This window comes from Fomitopsis serialis, assembly GCF_022376445.1.
Source record: "Fomitopsis serialis strain Sig1Antser10 chromosome Unknown B0H18scaffold_370, whole genome shotgun sequence".
Classification (NCBI taxonomy): Eukaryota; Fungi; Basidiomycota; class Agaricomycetes; order Polyporales; family Fomitopsidaceae; genus Fomitopsis; species Fomitopsis serialis.
The window spans coordinates 1-22,555 of NW_025955330.1; the positions used below are offsets into that span (position 1 = coordinate 1).

Here is a 22,555-nt window from a genome sequence, read left to right on the forward strand (position 1 = left end):
CGGGTGATGGGAAACGATAGGGAAAGGTATCGGGTTCGGTTCTGGTTTCTTCGTCGACAGGAGTCAACGATAGGGGTTCGATCGGTGCGGGGGTTCGTTCTGGACGTTTTTCAAGCGTGCGGGTAGAAGTCGATGGTTCAAGTTCGAGGGACGGGGTTCGGGAGAGGGATCGTTTCAACCCCGCGATATGGGCTTTTGCTTTCGCAAATCGTGGTTGTTTCAAAAAGAACTGGGTAGTTCTCTTTTCGTCGTCGACGTTGGAACGAAAGTTCGTCCAAACGTATGTCTGGTGTTTGTTCGAGAATTCGGCGTGGACGGGTTCGGTGCGTCCTTTCGAGGTGATATCAAATCGGAGGAGTTCGTCGTCCCAGAAAAGGGTTTCGTCTGCGCCTAGGCCTGGCAGGTTAAGTCGGCCAGGGTCGAGGATCGGATGGCGCGTGATGGTGGTTTCGGCGGACTCGAGGATTCGAGCCCGTTCGGGAGGTTGGGTTCTCTACACCTGAGAAGGTGGAGATGGAAGAAGAGTTCGACCTTATGTTACGCGAAGCTAGGCGAGTGGAACACTACAAGCCACAAGCTTGCAAGGCTACTAACTTCGAAGAGAGGTTCTGTTTCTTAGACCTAGGAAGGACGCAAGTCCCTTCGTCCTAGTCGAGTTCCGAAGCGGTAGCGGTATGAGAAAGCTAGCGTCGATTGCTAACCAGGTCGAACTGAAGAGTCCGACCTCTACTGTACAGGTATATATACAAATGAATGAGTCTGAGTCAAGGCGTACAATAAGCATGAGTCAGGATATGTCATCGCTGACGAAGGAATCGGTAATCATGACGAAGAAAAGAGTCAGCAGGGTTCAGCTATCACATGATAGTCCGGGTGCGGTATAGTACATAACCGGTCCTCATGCACGTGAGGTGGTTAGAGATAACAAGTAAAAAGAAATGAAAATGTACGTAACATGGCGACTTGTAACAAGGAGGTTGACGAGGAGGACTTGGTAAATCTTGAAAATGCGCTGCCTGTGGGTCCACCCGTGCATAAGCTCCGGTGTAGGCTTTCAGCTCTCGTCATTGTGAGTCCTTTCATACTCCTTCGCCATTGTTCTTCAACTGGTATGTATGTATCTAGGACCTCGCATTTGTCGTCCGAAGTCGCTGCAGCGGCTTGCGCTCCCCCAAAAAGATGGCTCACCCTGACAAGATGGATCTGTTGGCGTGAGGATCCGTCACCCATACTGGACCTTGCATCACCGGAAAAAAATCCCGCGTACAATGATCTTCGTTGAATGGATAAAGGATATACTTGTATCATAGGTTCTTGTTCATTGTAGCTATGCTTGTTTACCTCATCGACCTCTTCGCACCGTCCCTGGCGACTTTTCTAGCTGGATCATATGGTCTTTGTCTTGATATGCTAAGTATCAGGTTTTGTAGGTTCCAAATAATACTGTACTGTTTACGGCCACTCCAGCTGGACCAGCCTGAGAATGAAGATGTCGACATTTCTGAGGCCTGAGGGTCGGTCCTGGGTCGTCGGGTGCTTCCGGAGGCGCGTGCATACGCGTCTGGTCACAAGTGACGAGACGCGTTTCCGTAACAGTCACGCCCACTTACGCTCTCTTACGCCGTGCTATAGGACGCGAGCTTTCCTCTGGCTTTATCCACTTCGTGAGTTGGCAGTGCGCATGCAAACATATCTCTTTTCTGTGTAGTACGCACTCAATGTTCTCTGACCACATAGAACAGATCTGGTGGGTAGGTCTCGGCACGTAGGAGCGTGAGAGAGGTGGTCAACCAACAAGGTGCGTGTCTGTCGTGCCTCCAGTGTACTAGCGGAATCCAAGATAACGATTCAGACCTATTCGCATGTTGCCTTTCTTGTGGCGGATTCGCCTTGCCAAACGGCCTCTACGTTTCTTCGAGAACCGAAGGTTTCAGTCCGCTCTTGCTGCCAGTCGGCCGACAATCAATAATGTCCTTGGCAAGGAGTACCCAACTGACAAGAGGACAAACATCACACCGGCTATCATTGAAAAACTTGGACGCAACCTCTACCTACAACCGTCACATCCCCTTGATATCTTGCGTACTCTCATTGAGTCACACTTCAGCAACTTCACCGCACACTCGGGCTTTTCTCCCATCGTGACGCCTGCGAAGAACTTCGACGACTTAGGTTTCCCAGCGGACCACCCTGGTCGTGCGCTCAGCGATAGCTATTACATCAACGATGGTCTCATGCTCCGAACGCACACGTCGGCGCATGAAGTGGAAGTCTTCGCCCGGGGAGACCGGCGCTGGCTACTAACCTCGGACGTCTATCGTCGGGACGAGATCGACTCGACGCACTATCCTGTCTTTCACCAGATGGAGGGCGCTCGCGTGTTCAGCTCGAGTCAGGAGGGCGTGGACGAGGCGGAGGCAGACAACGCACGTCTCTCGGCACACCTCGCGCAGTCGAACATCGTCATCGAGGATGTTCCGCATTCGTCCTCCACGAATCCAATACCAGGCATCCATTCTACAGAACACGCGGAACGTATGGTCCTGAACCTCAAGTTGTCGCTGAACAGCCTCATGCTGGCGCTATTTGGCGGGCGCGCGGGTTCAGCGGAGGAGCCGCTGCGGGTGCGCTGGATCGAAGCTTACTTCCCTTTCACTAGTCCAAGTTTCGAAGTCGAGGTGTTCTTCCATGGCAAGTGGTTGGAGATTTTAGGCTGCGGTTTGGTTCAACAGCGAACCCTCCAACTGGCCAGTGAGAGTCATAGTGCAATTCATCTTAATCTCCTTTCCTCACTTCGTCCCCAGATATCCCTCATGACGTGAGCTGGGCATTCGGTTTGGGCCTGGAGCGTATTGCCATGATTTTGTTCGCGATACCCGATATTCGGCTGTTCTGGTCGACTGACCCTCGCTTCTTGGGTCAATTCACGCCGGGCAAGATCTCGACCTTCAAGCCGTACTCAAGATATCCGCCATGTTACAGGGACGTCAGCTTCTGGCTACCTTACCAGGGTCTACACGACAACGACATCTTCGACCTCATAAGAGATGCCGTCGGCGACCTGGCGGAAGATGTCAAGATGGTAAGCCACGGTCTTACTGTCGATGTGGTACTTCGCTAAGCTTCCTCTCATCACAGATTGATAGCTTCACTCATCCAAAGACCCAGCGGACCAGTCGGTGCTACCGAATAAATTACAGATCAATGGACAGGCAAGTATCCAGCCTGTCATCAGTATGCTCTCTTGACGATATACGCGCCAGGTCCTTGTCAAACGACGAAGCCAGTGTCCTGCATGCTGGAGTCATCACACAGCTCAAAGAAAAATTCGGAGTCGAGGTTCGTTAATTAGGTATCATCAATGCCGTAATGTATGCTCTACCAGAGCCCCACTGCTACCAATCGCGCTGCATATACACGACGATCGCATCCTCCCCCACTCCCTGCCGATCATGACTATGACCGGTCTTGTACAACGCCGACCTGCGCTGCACGCAAAACACGATCCTTGATCGTGTACCCAATCTTTTGGCAGTCAAACACGGTGCCGGGCTCCTTGTCAGGGATCGGCGCCTGGTAGAGAGCTTCATGCCGGTTCGGGTCGAATTTGTCACCGGTCGGGTCGAACGGCTTCACGCTGTATTTGAAGAGAGTCTGCAGAAGCAGTCGATGTGTCATCTCGACTCCGGTGTATAACTCGTTAAGGTGAGCCTCTGCCGGTTTGTCAGCCGGCGCTGCGGGGGTGGACGGCTGTGACGACGCGTCGCCGGTGGATGAAGGGGAAGAGAGGGCGGATTGCGGGACGGATTTTAGCGCGAGCGCAAGGACGTCAACAGTCTCGAGAAGGTCGGAGGCGAAGCGCGAAATGGCAAAGTCTTTCGTTTGCTCCTTGTCCCTCGCAGCATTACGCTGCAGGTTCAGGAAGTCTGCCTGAAGATACCGTAACCGGCTCTGATGGGAAGATAGGACGAATCAGCATTGCACAGAAGACACAACGCCGGACAGCGCACAGTCAGGTCGACGACTTCAGCCTCTTTCTTCTTCAACTTCTCCCCTATCTCCGATGTTGCGGACGATGTGCTGGCAGCTTCGCCCTCCCCCTCTGCCTTGGCCTCGGACGCCTCGCTTGTACCCGACTTGTCGTCTGAGTAGTACCGGACGCCAGCTGTGGCTGCTCTCCGGCGCGCGGCAGACAGCGCGGTTCTCGTCGCTCCTCGGACGGGGACGGTATTCCTACAGGAGCGGAACATTTGAAAGGCCTGTGCGCTGTTCATGGCGGGCAGTCGTGGGCTAGTATGCAAGAGGCGAGGGAGCAGGTTAATGTGTGTGGTGGACAAGACGCCAGCGGTCTGACGAGAGCAATGAGACGGCAAGCGTACCCAAATTTTGGCTGAGGGCGGGCGTGGGACAGTTCACGTGCGTCTCAGGAATATTACCGTGGATGCTCTATATACGATTTGGAGCCTGTCTTGGTCTGAGTCTCAGACTCTCTTCTACATCCCCCGAGTCACCGTCTCCAGCCCATGCAGCGCGCGTAGCACCAGCGCCGTACTGTCCAGCTATCGCGCGCTCGTGTCGTCGCCTGGCACTTGGGAACTCACTGCAGCGCGTGTACGATACTAGTTCCTCAAAAGGAAATCGATGCGATATATTTCTCTTCGATCTCTCAGGGTGTTTAACCCGCTCCTTCCCTCTTACCCCCACCATCGTACGATGGCCTCAGCCGCAGGCGCGAAAATCATCGACGGTGTTGCCATCGCAAAGTAAGCGAGTTACGACGTCGAGCATAGTGTACTATCTGCTCATTCCGTACTCGTGTGTACGAAGGTCGATCCGCGATGAGGTCGCCGCGCAGATCCGCGCTCTGCAGGATCAGCATCCTCGCTTCCAGCCGCAGCTTGCCATCATACAGGCTGGCGCGCGTCCAGACTCGGCGGTGTATGTACGCATGAAGGCCAAGGCCGCCGAGGAGGTCGGCATCAACTTCAAGCACATCACCATCCCTGGCGAAACCGAGGTCGATGAGGTTGTCGATATCGTGAAGAAGCTGAATGACGAACAGACCGTCAGCGGGATCTTGGTCCAGCTCCCCCTCGGTGATCATGTGGGTGCTGACGGTGAGCGGACTGTCACGGAGGCCGTTAGCCCCGAGAAGGATGTCGATGGGTTCGTGTGCCCAAACGTGCATTATGTGCATAACTAACGCGATTCGCGCAGGTTCCACGCCTATAACATCGGACACCTCTCTTCTCGCGCGTCCGACCCATTGTTCACCCCATGCACTCCCACGGGTGTGATTCGGCTGTTGGAATCTACTGGTGTTTCTATTGCTGGCTCCCAGGCGGTCGTCCTTGGGCGTAGCGATATCGTTGGAAGCCCCGTCGCAGCTATGCTGAGGAACCGCGATGCTACTGTCACTCAGTGTCACAGTCGTACGAAGAATCTCCCGGAAATTGTGAGGTCGGCCGACATTCTCGTCTCTGCAATTGGCAAGCCCGAGTTTGTCCAAGGCTCGTGGTTGAAGCCAGGCGCAGTCGTAATCGACGTTGGCACGAACTACATCCCCGATGCCACGAAGAAGTCAGGTCAGCGCCTCGTCGGGGACGTCCACTTTGCTTCCGCATCTGCTGTCGCGTCCTACATCACTCCCGTACCTGGAGGCGTAGGTCCGATGACGGTCGCAATGCTGATGGCGAATACCCTTCGTTCGGCCGAGCGCCTTTGGCAGAAGGAGCGCGACCTGAAGCTGAAGCCCCTGAAATTGGATATCCTAGCCAAGGTTCCGAGCGATATTGAGATCGCCATGGCCCAGACGCCGAAGCCAGTCGCCCAGCTTGCGTACGAAATCGGTCTGCAACCTGATGAGGTCGAGAGCTACGGCAAGTACAAGGCGAAGGTGGAATTGGGTGTCTTGGACCGCTTGGCCCATCGCAAAGACGGCAAGTACATCTGCGTTTCTGGGTGAGTTCAAGTGCTGTGATTGTAACTGTCTGGTTCTGACATGCGAGAAGTATAACGCCAACGCCGCTCGGCGAGGGTAAGTCCACCACGACCATTGGTCTGGCGCAGGCCCTTGGAGCGCACCTCGGTCGTCCGGCGTTTGCTTGCGTTCGTCAACCTAGTCAGGGTCCTACGTTCGGTATCAAGGGCGGCGCGGCTGGTGGAGGATACAGCCAGGTCATCCCCATGGACGAGGTGCGTTTACCAATGTTACGTCTAGCATCATCTGAATCAATAGTCGTCAGTTCAACCTGCATTTGACCGGCGACATCCATGCTGTTACCGCAGCAAACAACTTGCTCGGTGAGTGCATTGAGTCATGCCACAGACTTATTGCTGATATGGAATATAGCTGCCGCATTGGATGCCCGTATGTTCCATGAGGCCACCCAGTCTGACAAGGTAATGCGTCATGCTAGTCATATGAATGTATCTCACTCTCCGCCAGGCTCTGTACTCACGTCTCGTCCCTGCCAAAAAGGGCAAGCGTGAATTCGCACCTCTTATGTTCAAGCGTCTGAAGAAGCTCGGCATCGACAAGACGAACCCTGATGACCTCACGCCAGAGGAGATTAACCGCTTTGCGCGCCTCGACGTGGACACCGACACCATCACTTGGAACCGTGTCCTCGACGTCAACGACCGTTTCCTCCGGAAGATTACTGTCGGTCAAGCACCGAGCGAGCAGGGTCATGAGCGTGTTACAGGCTTCGACATCTCCGTCGCCAGTGAGTGTATGGCGGTACTGGCATTGACGACGAGTCTCGAGGACATGCGTGAGCGGCTCGGTGCGATGGTCGTCGCTACGAGCAAGCGCGGGGACCCTATCACTGCTGACGACATTGGTGTCGGCGGTGCTCTGGCTGTCCTCATGAAGGACGCGATCAAGCCAAATTTGATGCAGACCTTGGAGGTATGGCAAACTTCCCGGCAATGTTAATTCTATACTGAGAGTATTGTAGGGTACTCCCGTCTTCGTACACGCCGGACCGTTCGCCAACATCGCGCACGGTAACTCTTCCATCTTGGCGGACAGAGTCGCTTTGAAGCTGGCTGGCACTGAAGAGGGCGATTCGTCGGACCGTGTCGGATATGTTCTGACAGAAGGTGGCTTCGGAGCTGACATGGGACTGGAGAAGTTCTGCAACATCAAGTGCCGAACCAGTGGCTTGAAGCCTGATGCAGTCATCATCGTTGCGACGACCCGTGCGTTGAAGATGCATGGCGGAGGACCAGACGTGACCCCTGGAAAGGCGCTTCACGAGACGTACACCAAGGAAAATCTGAGAACTCTGGAGGAGGGCTGCAAGAACCTCGTCAAGCACATCCAGAACTCGCGGAAGTTCGGCTTGAAGGTTATTGTCGCTATCAACCAGTTCTCGTAAGTAGTCCTGTTTCGTGGTCTAAAATCGTAAGCTGAGGAGCGCTGCCAGCTCCGACACGCCTGCCGAACTTGACCTCGTCCGTCAACAGTCGCTCGCCGGAGGTGCCGATGCCGCGGTTGTCAGCAACCACTGGGCAGAAGGTGGTGCCGGCGCGCGTGCGTTGGCTGAGGCCGTCATCGCGACCTGCGAAGGGCCGTCTGACTTCAAGTTCCTGTACGACCTCAATCTTCCGATCGCGGACAAGATTTTAGCAATCTGCAAGGAAGTCTACGGCGCAGATGGTATCGACCTGAGCGAGGCTGCGCAGAAGCAAATCGAGACTTACACTCTCCAAGGCTTCGGCGACCTCACCAGTGAGTAGATATCCCCTTGGACCAGTGAACGTCTGACAACCCATGGTTTGTTCGACTAGTTTGCATGGCCAAGACACAGTACTCGTTCTCTCACGACCCGAAGAAGAAAAACGTTGCGTCCGGTGAGTCCAATCATGGTCCGACGAATCAGTACAGCACTGAATGCGTCCCGCCAGGCTTCACTGTTCCCATTCGTGAGGTTCGCTTGTCGGCTGGTGCAGGGTTCTTGTATCCCCTGTGTGGTGACATGCAGACAATGCCAGGTCTTGGAACACGTCCAGGTATGTTTTAAATGCAACCCAGCCTATCGCAGACCTGCTCACTGTATGGTAGGCTTCTGGGAAGTTGGCCTCGACCCTGAGACTGGCAGGGTTGTCGGCCTGTTCTAGACGCACAAACAAGATCGCTAGACTCCATCTTCATCAGATCGGCTCTAGACAAGCAATACACCGTCTCAACACGGGACTGCATACCGTTCAACACGGGAGCGCAGGCGGGCTTCATCGCCCCGGCGAGCTGTTGTAGTCAGTGTGTCATGGCGGGGCTTCAGCTTCGAGAGCACGCCGAGAGAATGGGACGTAGTGGATGCCGGAGCGGGAGTTGTTACACCAGTTGTGCGTGTAGGTCATGTGTATGTAGAATCCTACGAGGAATTCCAGATGTCGGGCCATCGCAGTACATATGTCTGCTGCACTGATGATGCCGATGCATACTTTGTCCGCAAAATGGAAGTAGAAGTCATCGTCCGTACTACTTTCCCCCTGGCAGCCTCGGCTTAGCCATCACTCCCTGTGACAGTGGGGCGGACAGCGGAAGCATGAAGGGACTGCTGCCCGAAAGCGAACCGCCGATGCTGTCATAAGTGACATTGTTGTCTGCAGCGCCGACGTTCCGCCAGTACGTGTCACCGTCGGAATCGACATAGTTGAATGTGTTGTTGTTCGTGCCATTGCCGTAGTTGCCGTTGGACGAAACGACGAAGTACGAGGCTGTGGAAGATATCAGCGCCAGAAATCCGCGCGGTAGGCTCCAGGACAACTCACTTGCAACCTGCCGCTCGTTGATCGTGGATCCTAGGATGAAGGGACTCGGCGAGGAGACGCGATTGTATGAATGGTCAAAATCGGCAGTCCCTAATACATATCGCGTGAGCGAATAGTCATGTGCAGTGAGAGAGTATTTACACGAGTCGTAATTGTCATCCAAGTAGGTCATGTTGATGTACAGGGGGTAGGAGAAGTCATCACTCAATGCCGGGACCCCGTTGTGCGTGGACAGGAAGGAGCCCGTGGCGGTTTGCGCGACATTCTACAATGGTGCAAAGCCTCAGGTCACGAACACTCGTTCTGTCTTGCGGGCACTCACGTTCACCAACAAGTTGTCCATGTAGTACTGCGTGTTGGAGTACTCCAGGTCTTGCGTCCAGATGACGGAGGTATGCTGTCCGCTCCCACTCGTGAACTCTGACTGGATCTGGATGCTGTGCTTAGCAGTCACAGTGACTGTCAAATCGCCGTTGTCGCCGACAGTTCCCGTAGTCGACGTCTCAGCATATGGCTCCACATTGTACACGGTGATGTTGCCAGTAGTTGGGCCTGACGACGAGTCCGTCACCACCTGCAGGTTACCCGATACATACCAATTGTCGTTGATGGTATGGTTGGTTTCGGCCGACACAACATCGATGCTGATGTTGTGCGGCTGGCCGTCAGTGAGGACGGGTACGAAGGGCGTGAGGTCGATGAAGTAGGTTGGGAGGTCCAGGGCGCCGTATGACGTGATGGGCCTAGAGAAATTGTCTTTACGAGGAAACGAGACACACTAAGGAGTACTGACCTCCAGGCTGTGGGTGAATCCCCCCTGTGAAGATTACAGCGTATCTAGACAAGCAGAGTCAGGCTCTCGGTTTCTCGCCATGGAGTGACATACGGGAACGCTACGCCGCTACTTGACCATCCACAGCATGCGAACCTCACGAATGGTCCGTTGCCGTAGGTGAGGCCACTTGGGAGGTCACCCAAGTAGTCATTGGCCACGTTGTAATACTAGCGGGGCTATCAGCTAACTACTGCGTCCCGCACCCTGTCGACACGTACCCAGAACTCCTCGTTGCCGTTACCAGATGCGTACAGCTCAGCATAGATTGCAACGGCATTTTGCGGGACAGTCACGTTCAACTAGGTGGGCCTGTCACTGAGAAAAGTCGCGGTGCAGGAATAGCAACGTACGAAAAGGTAGGAGGGACGGATGCGTCGTCCCCAGTATTATTAGCAGCGTGGTCACAGGGATGATTGTGTTAGCCCGAGGTGCTGACGGATACTCGTCGGACGACGCGTAGAACGTGGCAGTGAGCGTAGCTGAATCTCACACATGCATAAATCACTTGATGAGAAGGCCGCAGCACTTACTGGCATACTGGCCGTTGAGCCCAGTCGCAAGTATGTTGTCTAGTTCCAAAATGAAGGTACCCGGTTCCGAAAAGAGCGGAAGGTAGCGAGTCGCGTCCTTGAGGTATGTCCAAATAATACCGTCCGTAGTAGGCTCCGGCGTGGAGGTTCGCCAGACTGTGGATAAGTCAGGATATCTTCAGAACGTCCCCAGTACCACAAAACTGACTCTCGACGTTTTGGAAGGTGAAAATTCCTGAAGAAGAGTATAAGCACTGGCCCGGATGATATCCAAAAGGAGGCGAATTTCACCCAGCCGGTCATACTGAGTTCCGTTGGAAGTCACAGTAAAGTTGAGACTGATGCCAGCCCACGAACCGACTGCCCCACAATCCGTCGGTGGACTAGAACCTCTTTGAGCTCAGTCCGCTCAAGTTGGTCGCGCTATGACGTACGTGTATTGCACAATCTCTGGACTGCAACACGGCCCATTGAAAGGCATGAGCATCATTGACTTCAATCATTCACAAATATTACTCACTCTCCGTAAGAATTCCCGAATGTACGCCTTCAAAGTACAACTGCTTTAGCAAGATGGGATGCATGGATTGCATCTGGCACGCACTCGAGGATCTGTATGGTGCACTGCTGAGCGCTCGAGGGCACTAGCAACGGGGGTGGCTGCGCGACCTGGAAATCAACAAGTACCGCCGCATACGACGCCCGCGCGAGGAGGAGGCCTGCGCCCAGACTCTGCACAAGCCATGTCCACATCGCGCAAAGTCAACCAAGGAAACCGAGCAGAGGCGTCTGCGAGGCGTCCTGTCCATCGCTGTAAGTATCTCGGGTTTATATCGCTTGCCGAAAATGATGATGGGAAGACTTCTCAGTTGCTTCTCAGTGGGAACTGTCGAGGACACGCATGTGGTCAGGCCCGAGATAGCAACAGTGGGAGCGGATTGAACAGAATACGCCGTTATACGGCGCGCCGTCGCCAAAGAAAGTATTCGGTGGGCCTTCGTGCTGCATGGCCACGATAGCAAGTTGTATGGCGAGAGCGTATATATACGGGAGCTGAGCGCGCAAAAAAACCAGCGTGGATGGTCTACTGACTCGCGCTGACGAGACATCGTATTAGCATGGCGATCTGGCCCACAGCACAGCATAGCTTCCATGCCTCGCATCAGTCGATCTCGTTGGTATGGCTATCCCGAGCTGTGCCATTAATGCAGCATTGACGCTAGCGTACACTCCCCAGGATCTGGTATCTACAATAAATACGGCGCCACTGTGTCTCGGGTCTGTGCAGAGCCAGGAAGATCGACGTCCGTGCAGCCCTGGCTAGTCGTGAGGAGAGGAAGGAGTGAAACTCAAGGGTCCGGAGCGCTCTCAGGGCTGCACAGCATGGGCGCGAGTAACAACGTTAATAAGAGGGGGAGGATTCCAAGGCGCGCGACACACCTTCAAACTTCTTGGTTCAGTATATCCTCCTCAGTGAGACGATTCCCTCCGGAGCCATGTGACGCAGGCTCCGCCTCGCTCCTCGAAGGCCCATACAACCCCCCCTCAGGATCCTCCGGGAACGAGGTTGTCGACGAGTCGCGCGAAACGGTGTCCCCGTCTACATTGGCACGGCGGCTCTTCCTCTTCGACTTCTTCTTGCGAGCCGGTGCCTCACCCTCGTTGATGCTGTAGGCGTCCTCCGTCCGTGCCCACCTATCCTTCTTGTCCTTCTTACTCCTCTTGCTCTTCTTGCTCCCGCCCACAGGCGCGGCGTCCTCGAAGTTGGCAGGGTAGCGCCATCGGGTAGAACCCGTGTCGCCCTGGCCAGACGCCCCGTAGAACTGCTCTTCGTTGCGACTCCAGAACTCTCCGCTGCCGTTGGTGCGTTGCCGGGCATCGCCGTTCTCCGACGCGAGATCCACGCTCGAGCTGCCCTCCTGGCCCTCTTCGTAAGGCTGGTCCCTCAGGGTGGACGACGGGAGGCGGTCGTTGTAGCGGGAGGCCCATTGCGATCGCCGCTCCTTGCGCTTGATCTCGGATGTGTCCACCAGCCCCCACTTCGCTACCCACTTTGGCGTCCGGCGTCGATTCTTGTTATTGCGGACGTTCTGGAGCGAATGTAAAGCATGCGCACCGAGACAACACCAAGCAGCATAGTTACCTGAATGTAGAAATTGTGTACATGCCCTGCGATAGCCTTCAGCACCAGCAACGGAATGGCGACTCTCGGACTCACCTGGAATGTATCCACAGATCGTGAGTATCACGTTGATGAAGAAGTCCGTGCCGATTCCGAATCTCGCTGCAACCGCTGCAAGACGTACAAGCCGTTAGGTTGGAGGCGTGGCAGTGGTCAGCCATGGCACGTACCCAGAGGCGGGACGAGTGTCCCGAGGATGAACAGAAGCACTTGGAAGCCATGACGTTTCCGCGGCGTAAGGTCGACCTTCGTAAAGGTCTGTGGTCTGGATGCCATCGCGGACGATGGGAGGGGATAGGAGGCAGGCAGACCCTGGACGTGGCGGAGATGATTCCCCAAGTCGACTTGGGTTGCGGCCCTATTTGTTGTGGGCGCTTTGTCTGTGGCGCACCGCACCGTTCAATCCACGACTTGTCAGAGGCCCATCACCTGCGCTGCTAGCTATAGGTAGCTACGCCTTATTCTCGACAGTTCGTTGCATGTACTTTATCTAGCTCTTGGGTCACAGACGGCTTGCAACGCTCTCGATATATGCAATGTCAGATTTGTCTCAATAGCGGCAACGCAGCGCGGCCAGGACATCCGAAGTGCCATTTCGCGCAGTTACTGTGCTTCTCCTATCCGGTGCTGATTATGCCGAACAAGTACGGCCAACATCTGTCGTCGCGGCTTGCTGTATGTCGCACGTAAGCTTTCACGCAATAGTATGTGTTGATGGATACGTACATTGGACTTTAGTACATATGTTCTTCAGTGACTACATACGACTGGTATATACACGAGAGCCGCTCCTGCCTAATGCCCTTACGCCTCGCCGTTTGCTTGCTGGTAAAACTTAATCAGGTCCTGTACATCCTCTTTGCTGCCAAGGAATACAGAGCAACGCTGATGGATGCCCGTCGGCACGACATCAAGGATGCGCTTCGTGCCCGTGGTAGCGAGGCCTCCCGCCTATGCATGTGATTAGCTATCTTGGGCACTTCGTAGCATGGGTGACACCTACCTGTTCGGTCAAGAAGGCCATGGGGAACGCCTCGTACAGGATACGAAGCTTGCCGCTCTTGGACTTCTTGTCGTCGGGTAGCCGAAATACCACCGTACAGCAGCGTCCGGTGGACGTCGGCCACCATGGAGCCGATATACCGCGCGCTGTATGGCGACTTGCCCGAGGCGGGAACTTGATGCTATGGAGATACTTGTTGACGGGCTCGTGGAAGTACATAGCGTTGCCTTCATTGAAGGAGTAGATCTTGCCCCGAGGCGGGATCTTGATCTAGATCACGGTGTTAGACGAGATCAGCCGTGTCATTTCCGTTTGCAACTTACGTCTGGATGGGTCAGAATGAACTCGCCCAACGATGGGTCGAGTGTGTAGCCGTTAACACCGTTACCAGTGGTGAGTACCATGTTCGCTGACGACCCGTACCTGTAAATCTAGTCAGGTATGCACGATGAGCTGTGATTGCAGGGCCTACATGGTGTAACCCGCAGCGACCATCTCGCTTCCGGGCGCAAGACATCCGCAATGGTGCCCGTCGAACCTGGCTTCTGCACAGACGCTCGATCAATCATTACCATGGACGCCCGAGAGCACTTACAATACGGTAGATACCGAAGATGGTGCCATGTTTACACCGGCATCGATGTTACTGCTGCCATCCAGCGGATCAAACACGACGCAATAGCTTCCCCTGTACTTGTCCTCGATGATGACGGCTTCTTCGAGTTCCTCTGAGACAAGCACCGCCGTCTTTCCGGACGCTCGGAGGGAGTTGATCATGATGTCATTAGACAGGACGTCGAGCTTCTTCTGCTCCTCGCCTTGGACGTTGGTCTCCCCAGCGAGACCGACACTACAAAAGATCAGACGAGAAAAACATAGGAGAATGATAGGGACTCACAGGTTGATCAGGCGTGCTTTCCGGACGTTCGTAGCGATGAACTTCGACGTCGTCTGGATCGCCGTGAGGAGAAGGGTGAGATCGCCGGTCGCGACCACACCAAGACTGAACTGTTGGCTCAGGACATGGCTGTAAAGACATTATCAACCGCTGTGATCCCACAGAGCTGGAGACGAATATGGTCACGTACCGCGTTAGTGTGATGATGTCGGTGCTCGGTGGCTCTTCTCCAGACATGACGGTTCAGACGATGGGGCAGAAGATGGACGTGAGAGATCGGAAGAGGTGGTTGTCCGCTATATAGACGAGTGAAAACACGGGATTTGAGCAGGCAAGGGTCGGACGGAACTAATCGGACGATGAGCGCAGGCTCCAGAGCACGGTGAGGACGCCATTACCCTTTAGGGTCACACATCGCTCCTATCATCGCCGGCCCGGCAAAACCGGGCGCCCGCTATCCCGCCTCTCTCAACCTTTCGACCACAACCTCAGCACAACCTGAACTACCAAGCAACCACATCCTCAGCATATGTGTCGTCTGTCTGTTCTTCCCGCCAATAATATGTGCACCTGCAGCACTTCATTGACCTTCAATGCGCACGCTTCGGTCGCCCGTCGGCTTGCCTGGGAGCTCTCAGTAATTCGCTGCATCCGTTTCACTCCCGGGACAATCCCCGCATGTCAGCTTGCGCGGCTGTAGTGGCACTGTTTCGGAACAATTTGGAGACCACTCTCTGCTGTGTAATGGCTTTCTTATGCTCACGTTCGATGGAAGACAGTGCGGTCAGCCTCGTGACGTTCTTAGTGAGAGTAGGTGCGTGCGCCATATGCAAGGTACCCATCTCTGATGTCGCTGAACACTGCGGTATCATAGTGCCCATGGAGAACTACATGTCAAGGTTCCATACTCCCACACGCGCACTACAAGTGTGAGGTAGGCAGAAACTACGAAGAGCCATGCCACGACAGGCATCCGCGACGTGCGACAAATCCACACGCACGTTCCTTCTCAATCCCGATATTTCCGTAGAGCATTCCAGTCCTGCCTAGACGGCGTGATGAGTGGATGCAGAGTCCCAAGCAACGACAACTGGTCATGCAAGCGTTCAGCCCGAAGCGATCCCCGAGGTGCACCCGGTGCAGGGCCACATCCACGCAAAGTCTGCTGCGAGCCTGCGGAACAGCAGACTAGGCACTGAATCATCGATCTCCTTGCCAAGTGGGTACAGCTGTGCCCAGCAATGTACGCGATGTTGTACTCATGTCGGCCAGCCTTTCGGTCACGACAATGCTGAGCCATAACTTATACAGCACAGGGCAGATACTGCGCATCGAGGATGGTAAATCTGTCTAGGCTGAGGTGAGTGTAAGGATCTGGAATGCCGCTCGTTGACGTCCAGGTGTCCGGCCGGCATATAGTCCGGACTAATGATCGCCGCTTCTGTCTGCGCACGCCGATCATCAGTGGCCTGGTTAGCTCGGGATTAACTTCCGCGTACCTCTCGAGGAAGCCAGTCCAAACACGATCGGTCGGGATCCTTGGAACCTGCTGATTGCAGTCGTCGTTCCAAACGCCGAAGAGGACGACTAGTCACGTAGTGCCACCATATGTCGAACTTGAATGCAATATGAACATACCCTCTGTCATTTGGTGCGCGAAGAACGGGAATACGAACACTTACTGATGGATAACAATGTTATGTATCCACAGATCTTTCATGGCACTATTCGAGATCCACCGTCGACACCGCCACTCGAGATTATTGATCAGAGACGACGGCACCCACAATATTACTCCGTTTGGTTTGCGTTCGGTATTAATCACGCTTCTCTCAAAGCTGCCCCTTGTTAAGTCATATTTTCTCAGGGAATCTCTAATCAAGACATAAGTTACGTTGCCGGCCGTGGCGGTGCTGTCGTACGCACGATTGTCCGCTCTCGCCGCTGTCCATACAAGGTGCATCAGGATCCTCGCGGTGTGACTGCGCCGAGGGAATGTTCCTGGGTGATACCACTGACTATGTCATGTTAGCTTACGCTCGTGCCCCGGACTGCGGCACGATGGTTGGGCTGCCAGGTCTTAAGCGATACGCCTCAGAACTGACCATCCACACCTTTGTTCCCACCTTCACCGTTCTCCCATTCTTTTCTCCGACCCATGCCTCCACAAGGTGGGCTGCGCAAGTTTTTGTCTTGCTCAGAATATTTGAACATCTTCGTTTCTGGCGCAGTGAATATCGAGAAGGCGCGGATATCGCCCTATGGATACACACCGACTGCATGGGTGGGCATCCTTATGGTTGTCCTTTTTGTACTGACGACAAGTAGGTCAGCTTCTAGACTAAAGAGAGGACAACATTTGACCCATTCCTGTCCAATAGTCATTCATCTCCTTCAATCTGTACGGTATCGCATGTGGTTCTTGCTCTGGACGGCAGTCGTTGCAGGCATACTAGAATCTATAGGATGGGCAGGGAGGCTATGGTCGTCATATGACATACTCGCATCCACGCCCTTCTCTATGCAGTAAGTGTCGGATGCGAGCATCGAATTTTCACACTCACAAGCCGACTCGTAGGATCATTTGCACGATCGTTGGGCCAACTCCGCTCATCGCTGCCAACTTCATCATCCTCGGGCACGTTATCCGCCGCCTTGGGCAACAATACAGCCGGCTCAGTGCCCGTTTGTGTACGTATGCAGTCCAACGCTTCTCCCGCGTGACAGTTGGCTGATGCGAACCCATAGATACTATCATCTTCGTCAGCTGCGTATGTACATGCTGCTGAGCTCGGAGCTCGGGCCTCGGGCCTCGGGACTCATATCTGTTGCGACAGGACGTTATCGCGCTCATTGTTCAAGCCTTAGGCGGTGCTGCCGCTGCTGCTGCTGTGGACAATGGGAAGAATCCGAAGGCCGGCAGCGACATCATGCTGGCTGGTATCATCTTCCAGACTGGTGCGCCTTCTACGTTAGAGAGGTCATCCAGGGCGTACTGAACGTGTTTCAGCTGCTATCACATTATATGTTCTTCTCGCCACTGAGTTCTTTTTGCGCTACTTCTATGACAAGCCACTGCGCGGCCGCGAGAACGTCGAGACCGGATATGCTTTGGAGAGCAAACTCCAGCAGATGATCGCAGCATTGGTTTTCAGCAGCTTGTGCTTTACATTCGGTATGCCACATTTGTCCTTGTACGATACTTTCATTGACTGAGCATTCCCAGGACATGGTATCGATGCATCGTACGTTTTGCGCCCCACTCTACGTACTGTTGCTCATGGCTGACTTTCTCGAAAGGAACTGGGAGATGGGTGGGAAGGAAGGATCATACACACGCAACGTTACTTCGGTAAGTTCTGTTTACCATTCATCCCATTCGTGTGCTCACCTCGGCCTCCAGTGATTATGGACGCCCTCATGATTGTATTTGCTTTGTGGACGCTCAATCTATTTCACCCCGGCCGTCTCCTGGGATACGGCGCCGACTGGAGTGCTGACAAGAACGTCGCGATGCGAGCGACACAGACCCAGGATTCCGAAGCGGCGAGGGGGTGCCCTTGCCGGGGAACATGCTTCCCAAGGAGCAGTACTAGCGCAATGATCGCCTTAGAGCCGCCTCATTGTGCTGGCATGGACTAGGACCTTAGTGGTATTGTATATTTTGGAGTTGTTCTTTATATGGACTATAAATACGTCTTTCCTTTGACATCGTGTCACCGACGCCTGTACATAGGCACCATTCGCGTCCTCTAGTCGAATCATCGCCCGCAGCTCGAACGACGTACTGCGCTATCAAGGTCGGATGCCAGTGACTGCGCTGATTTACTAGCTCTCATGCGTAGGGCCTTGGTGGAAATTACTCCTATTCGAATGCTCTGAGCCAGTGAGACTGAGCATCGGCGAGGATTCGACAAAGACGGTATCGCAACCAGAAGATCTACACAAGACAGCGTCTGAGCAGGCCGAGGAAAGCGAAGTGCCGTCACCGGGCAATCGAGATTAGGAACATCGACCTCGACAGTGCGCAGTCCTCGGCTATTCCGAGTCTCTAGAATGAGCATCCTGACTCGGTACAAGACATGAATCGGTCCCTCTACTAGAGCTTCGTTCTGGCAGTCAAGAAAGAGACGAGCATGCCGAGTGCGTCCCGCTGTACGGCCGGCCGACCCGGTCCGCTCATACAGTACCAACTTTTCGGGCGCTCCGCCCTTGTTCCGCCCTCCCATTGCACGGTGGCACCACCGTTCTCGTCCATACTACACAACGGTCGCCTGTCTATCCTTCTCGCCAGCGACAGTGGGATCTAAACGGCATTTCGCCGACACAAAATATGTGCGGTATCTTCAATACCGGCTTACCAGTAGTCGGGAGCCTCTCCACTCTGTTCAGCTGATTCTCGTTGATTCCAAGGACGATCCCCGCGCTCAGCTTACGTGGCTGTGACGGTCCTGTTTCGAAGTGAATTCCGTTTATTGGCTAACAGAGACAGAACACTTTGGACAGCCTTACAACACTTATCCAGGTTCTCTGGTTCTCTGCACGTAGAGTAGGCGGCAACTTCTGCGCAGCCCGAGGCGATGCCTGAGTGCAAGGCGAATATACACTGCATGCTCAGTCTGCTGCGGGACGACGGACTGTAACGTAGGACCATCGACCATACCAACCAAGTACGTGTAGTTGTGCTTACCATCCCACATGAGGTTGTCCTCATTGCACCCAGCCTATGCAGCACGACAGCACGGTAGACAGATACTACACATCGAGGGTGCTAGTGCTGTCAGGCACAAACCTCCAAGGCCAAAGTCAGCGCTAGGACTTCTAACGCCGCTAGCTGATGGTCAGGCGTATAGAGGTCTACGAACTTCCGAGGATGTACAAGCTCGAATGCTCTCCTCTGGTTGTCCCAAACATGCTGATCGAGGCCGACCTTCGTCATTCCCGTGCCGGAGCGAACGACCTAAGCATGTAATGCCACCATGTCTGACTCGATGCAGTAATTTCGTCATGCACACAGTCCGCGCAGAGCAGATAAACCGGAGACGTTTATCCAAATACTCGCTGATAATATTCGTTTATTCTGTGAGTAATCAATAATCCCTCCAATAGTCCAGACTCTGCGGGGCGACCTAGCGTTGACATTCCGATCGGTGACGCCCATAATACTACCATGTATGGACTCTCCTTCGTCGTTCTATCCTTACTCACCTACTCTGCGCAGCTAGTACGCCTAACGCGTTACGTTCCCACCGTGCTGGTTACGGCAGTGCTGCCGCACTCACACCTGTCTTCCCTCTGTCACGCCACAGTACGGGGCGCATCTGGCTGTGTGACTGTGCATTTGAGACTTCACTACGAGCGATGCCACTGAGCATGTCGTGTTAGCGTACGCTTGCGCCTCAAGCTGCGGCACAGGCGGTTGGACCGCTAGGTATTAAGGAATGACTCGGACCATCCACACATCTGCCATTCGCCCCTTCCTCTACTTTTTTCACCGATGCAGGATCCGCAAGGTGGGTGATTCTTCGTCCTGCTATGAGCTGCTCAACATACTCACCTCTGGCGCAGTCGACATCGAGACGGCGCAGGTCACGCCTTATGGATACACACCTACTGCATGGGTGGGTATCCTCATGCTTGTCCTTTTCACTCTGACGACCAGTAAGTCGACTCCTCCTATAGAAGAACACGCCACTTGACCTGTTCCTCGTCGCTAGTAATACATTTTATCCAAGCCTTACGATACCGCATGTGGTTTTTGCTCTGGACCGTCGTCGTGGCAGGCATACTAGAGTGTGTCGGCTGGGCGGGGCGGCTGTGGTCGGCGTATAACGTACTCGCGTCGAAGGCCTACACTATGCAGTAGGTATTCTACGTCACCATCAGTTGCCTTTTCACTTACAAGCCATCCTATAGGATCATTTGCACGATTATCGGACCCACTCCGCTCATCGCCGCCAACTTCGTGATCCTCGGGCACATCATCCGCCGCCTTGGGCAGCAATACAGCCGGCTCAGTGCACGATGGTGTACGTGCGCAGTCTGTCATCTCTCTTGCGCGACAGACGGCTAATATAACCCGATAGATACGATCATTTTCGTGAGCTGCGTACGTACACGTTGCTAAATCCGAACTCTGTGTTTCGAGGCTCATACATCTTTTGGCAGGACGTCATCGCACTCGTCGTGCAAGCGCTTGGCGGTGCCTCCGCTGCCTCCGCTGTGAACAACAATCATAGTCCGAGCGGCGGCAGCGACATCATGCTGGCCGGTATCATCTTCCAGACTGGTGCGCTTTCTACACCTAGATGAGCATCCAGGGCCGTACTGAATGCGCTGCAGCTGCCATCACATTGTATATCCTTTGCGCCGTCGAGTTCTTCTTGCGCTACTTCTATGACAAGCCACTGGGCGGCCGCGAGAATGTCAAGACCGGATATCTGTTCGAGGGGAAACTCCGGCAGATGGTCATAGCATTGATTTTCAGCAGCCTGTTCTTCTACGTTCGGTATGTTGTATCTGGCGATGTTGCAATTGCTTTCGCTAACTACAAGGTTCGCAGAACATGGTATCGATGCATTGTATGCTTCCCGCTGATATATATCATTGTTGATGGCTAACCTTCACGCCAGGAACTGGGCGATGGGTGGCAAGGAAGGATCATCCGCACGGAACGTTACTTCGGTAGGTCTTTCTGGCTAGTTGTTGTCACGGTATTTGTGTGCTGATCACGACCTCTAGTCATCATGGACGCGCTCATGATCGTCCTCGCTATGTGGACGCTCAACATATTCCACCCCGGCCGTCTCCTTGGTTACGGCGCCGACTGGAGTGCGGACAAGAAGATCGCGCGAGTTATGCAGCCACAGGATTCCGAAGCGACGATCGGGATGGCCTGGCCGGAGAACAGAGCTGCTAAGGAGCAGTGCTAGCACGATACTGGTGATGTAGAGCCGCCCCAGTGTGCTGGCATGGACACGGACTCAGTGGTACCGTATACATTCTGTATTTTGTTGATTTTGCTGGACTTTATCTGATATGAACATATCTCTCCTTTGACATCGGGTCACCGACGCCTTGGGCGTGCGTGTCCCCAGGCTAATTCTAGCCCACAGCCCGCGCTGTCAAGGACATGTCTTCAGATGGCTGCGCTGATTTCCCAGGTCTGGCAGCGGTGGAGATGAGTCTTCACGCAAGCCTCGGCACGAGAAGACAGCGCCTGAGCAAGCCGGGGAAGTGCCGTCGCCGAGCGATCGCGATCAGGAACACCGACCTCGATCGGGGGCGTCCGTGCCTTGCGGGGTCCTGCCAGCCAATAGGAGGGACGGTGCGGGCTCCTCGGGCTGGGTAAACCCCCTGACACCGGGGACGCTCGCCCACTTTGTGCGTGCTTTGGGTAATTGGACTTACGCCTCCACATGGTGCCGGCCAGCGGCCGCAAAGCTGGGGCCGGCATTGTCGACGCAAGGCAGAGCGGTGTTGCGGTGACATGCATCCGCCTCTTCCTCTCCTGCACTGATCAGCGACCTTCCCTGCCGCTTCCTTCCCTTCCTTTGTGCAACGATGCACTTCCAAGGTGTGCATAGGAACCTCCGCTATACGTGAGGCCAAGTCATTGACCAGCTTCCCCAGAGCTGAAGGCGACCAAGTACACGCCCGTCTCGCCGTATGGATATACGCCGGACGCCTGGGTCGGCATCCTATTCGTCGTCCTCTTTGCGCTGTCTACAAGTACGTGCGAGACCCACTACAGAGCGTAGCGCGTGCTCATGTGTATTTGATCAGTATGCCACCTAGTTCAGGCCATCCATTCCCGGCTGTGGTGGCTGATCTTCACCGTAGTCCTTGCGGGTATCATGGAACTCATCGGGCACGGTGCTCGCCTATGGTCCTCCTACAACATCCACATCAACACTCCATACCTCATACAGTGAGTTGCTATCACCATTCACGGTGTTTCAACCGGCTAACGTCGTCGCAGGATCGTGACTACGATTCTAGCACCCACCCCGCTTGTCGCAGCAAGCTTCGTTATGCTGGGTCAAGTCATCCATCGTCTTGGACAGCAATATAGCAGACTCAGCGCGAAGTGGTGTATGTCACCCCGTCATCATCGTTCCAAAGGCGTCCAGTATCTGACCTGACCCCCTATCAGACACCATTGTGTTTGTCACCTGTGTATGTGTGGCCCCTCGGTGCCAATTTTTCCTGCTTACACAACTCATCGACAGGATGTTATCGCCCTCATTATTCAAGCATTGGGAGGCGCGAGTGCGGACGCGGCAGTGAATCAGGACAAAAGCGCCAAGCCAGGCGGAAACACGAT

The 22,555-nt window shown here is 54.4% G+C and overlaps 7 protein-coding genes across 7 annotated transcripts; 3 read left to right on the forward strand and 4 right to left on the reverse strand.

The window, feature by feature from the left end:
* Positions 1-1,862: 1,862 nt before the first annotated feature.
* B0H18DRAFT_893644 (phenylalanyl-tRNA synthetase) lies at positions 1,863-3,348 on the forward strand (the record flags this gene model as incomplete). Its single annotated transcript, XM_048041379.1, has 3 exons — positions 1,863-2,751; positions 2,805-3,082; positions 3,139-3,348. The coding sequence occupies 3 exons, from the start codon at positions 1,863-1,865 to the stop codon at positions 3,346-3,348; spliced, it is 1,377 nt and encodes a 458-aa protein (XP_047884781.1).
* A 108-nt stretch (positions 3,349-3,456) lies between these two features.
* Positions 3,457-4,064, reverse strand: B0H18DRAFT_818815 (GrpE nucleotide exchange factor; the record flags this gene model as incomplete). Its single annotated transcript, XM_048039275.1, has 2 exons — positions 3,457-3,951; positions 4,011-4,064. Coding segments are annotated over 2 exons (549 nt in total), but the record flags the coding sequence as incomplete, so codon positions are not given.
* A 649-nt stretch (positions 4,065-4,713) lies between these two features.
* B0H18DRAFT_1129150 (FTHFS-domain-containing protein) lies at positions 4,714-8,127 on the forward strand (the record flags this gene model as incomplete). Its single annotated transcript, XM_048035397.1, has 12 exons — positions 4,714-4,763; positions 4,828-5,166; positions 5,218-5,961; positions 6,012-6,195; positions 6,246-6,303; positions 6,353-6,402; positions 6,449-6,913; positions 6,963-7,381; positions 7,434-7,738; positions 7,798-7,860; positions 7,915-8,019; positions 8,072-8,127. The coding sequence occupies 12 exons, from the start codon at positions 4,714-4,716 to the stop codon at positions 8,125-8,127; spliced, it is 2,838 nt and encodes a 945-aa protein (XP_047884783.1).
* A 238-nt stretch (positions 8,128-8,365) lies between these two features.
* On the reverse strand, positions 8,366-10,899 carry B0H18DRAFT_1171657 (peptide N-acetyl-beta-D-glucosaminyl asparaginase amidase A-domain-containing protein; the record flags this gene model as incomplete). The annotated part of the gene is made up of 15 exons (XM_048035901.1): positions 8,366-8,727; positions 8,782-8,871; positions 8,923-9,046; positions 9,104-9,524; positions 9,571-9,618; positions 9,668-9,682; positions 9,710-9,783; positions 9,835-9,915; positions 10,022-10,095; positions 10,147-10,302; positions 10,355-10,381; positions 10,438-10,529; positions 10,581-10,601; positions 10,667-10,693; positions 10,751-10,899. The coding sequence occupies 15 exons, from the start codon at positions 10,897-10,899 to the stop codon at positions 8,489-8,491; spliced, it is 1,638 nt and encodes a 545-aa protein (XP_047884784.1). The 3' UTR covers positions 8,366-8,488.
* Positions 10,900-11,588: 689 nt separating this feature from the next.
* Positions 11,589-12,604, reverse strand: B0H18DRAFT_893627 (uncharacterized protein; the record flags this gene model as incomplete). The annotated part of the gene is made up of 4 exons (XM_048041378.1): positions 11,589-12,236; positions 12,290-12,315; positions 12,365-12,439; positions 12,499-12,604. 4 exons carry the CDS (start codon positions 12,602-12,604, stop codon positions 11,589-11,591), a joined length of 855 nt encoding a protein of 284 aa, XP_047884785.1.
* A 528-nt stretch (positions 12,605-13,132) lies between these two features.
* On the reverse strand, positions 13,133-14,466 carry B0H18DRAFT_1089394 (fructose-1,6-bisphosphatase; the record flags this gene model as incomplete). The annotated part of the gene is made up of 7 exons (XM_048032261.1): positions 13,133-13,279; positions 13,332-13,601; positions 13,655-13,754; positions 13,804-13,869; positions 13,927-14,181; positions 14,230-14,358; positions 14,420-14,466. 7 exons carry the CDS (start codon positions 14,464-14,466, stop codon positions 13,133-13,135), a joined length of 1,014 nt encoding a protein of 337 aa, XP_047884786.1.
* A 2,024-nt stretch (positions 14,467-16,490) lies between these two features.
* On the forward strand, positions 16,491-17,818 carry B0H18DRAFT_1064695 (RTA1 like protein-domain-containing protein; the record flags this gene model as incomplete). Its single annotated transcript, XM_048031162.1, has 9 exons — positions 16,491-16,513; positions 16,558-16,755; positions 16,808-16,920; positions 16,978-17,000; positions 17,067-17,187; positions 17,240-17,390; positions 17,456-17,474; positions 17,530-17,581; positions 17,633-17,818. Coding segments are annotated over 9 exons (886 nt in total), but the record flags the coding sequence as incomplete, so codon positions are not given.
* Between the last annotated feature and the right edge of the window lie 4,737 nt (positions 17,819-22,555).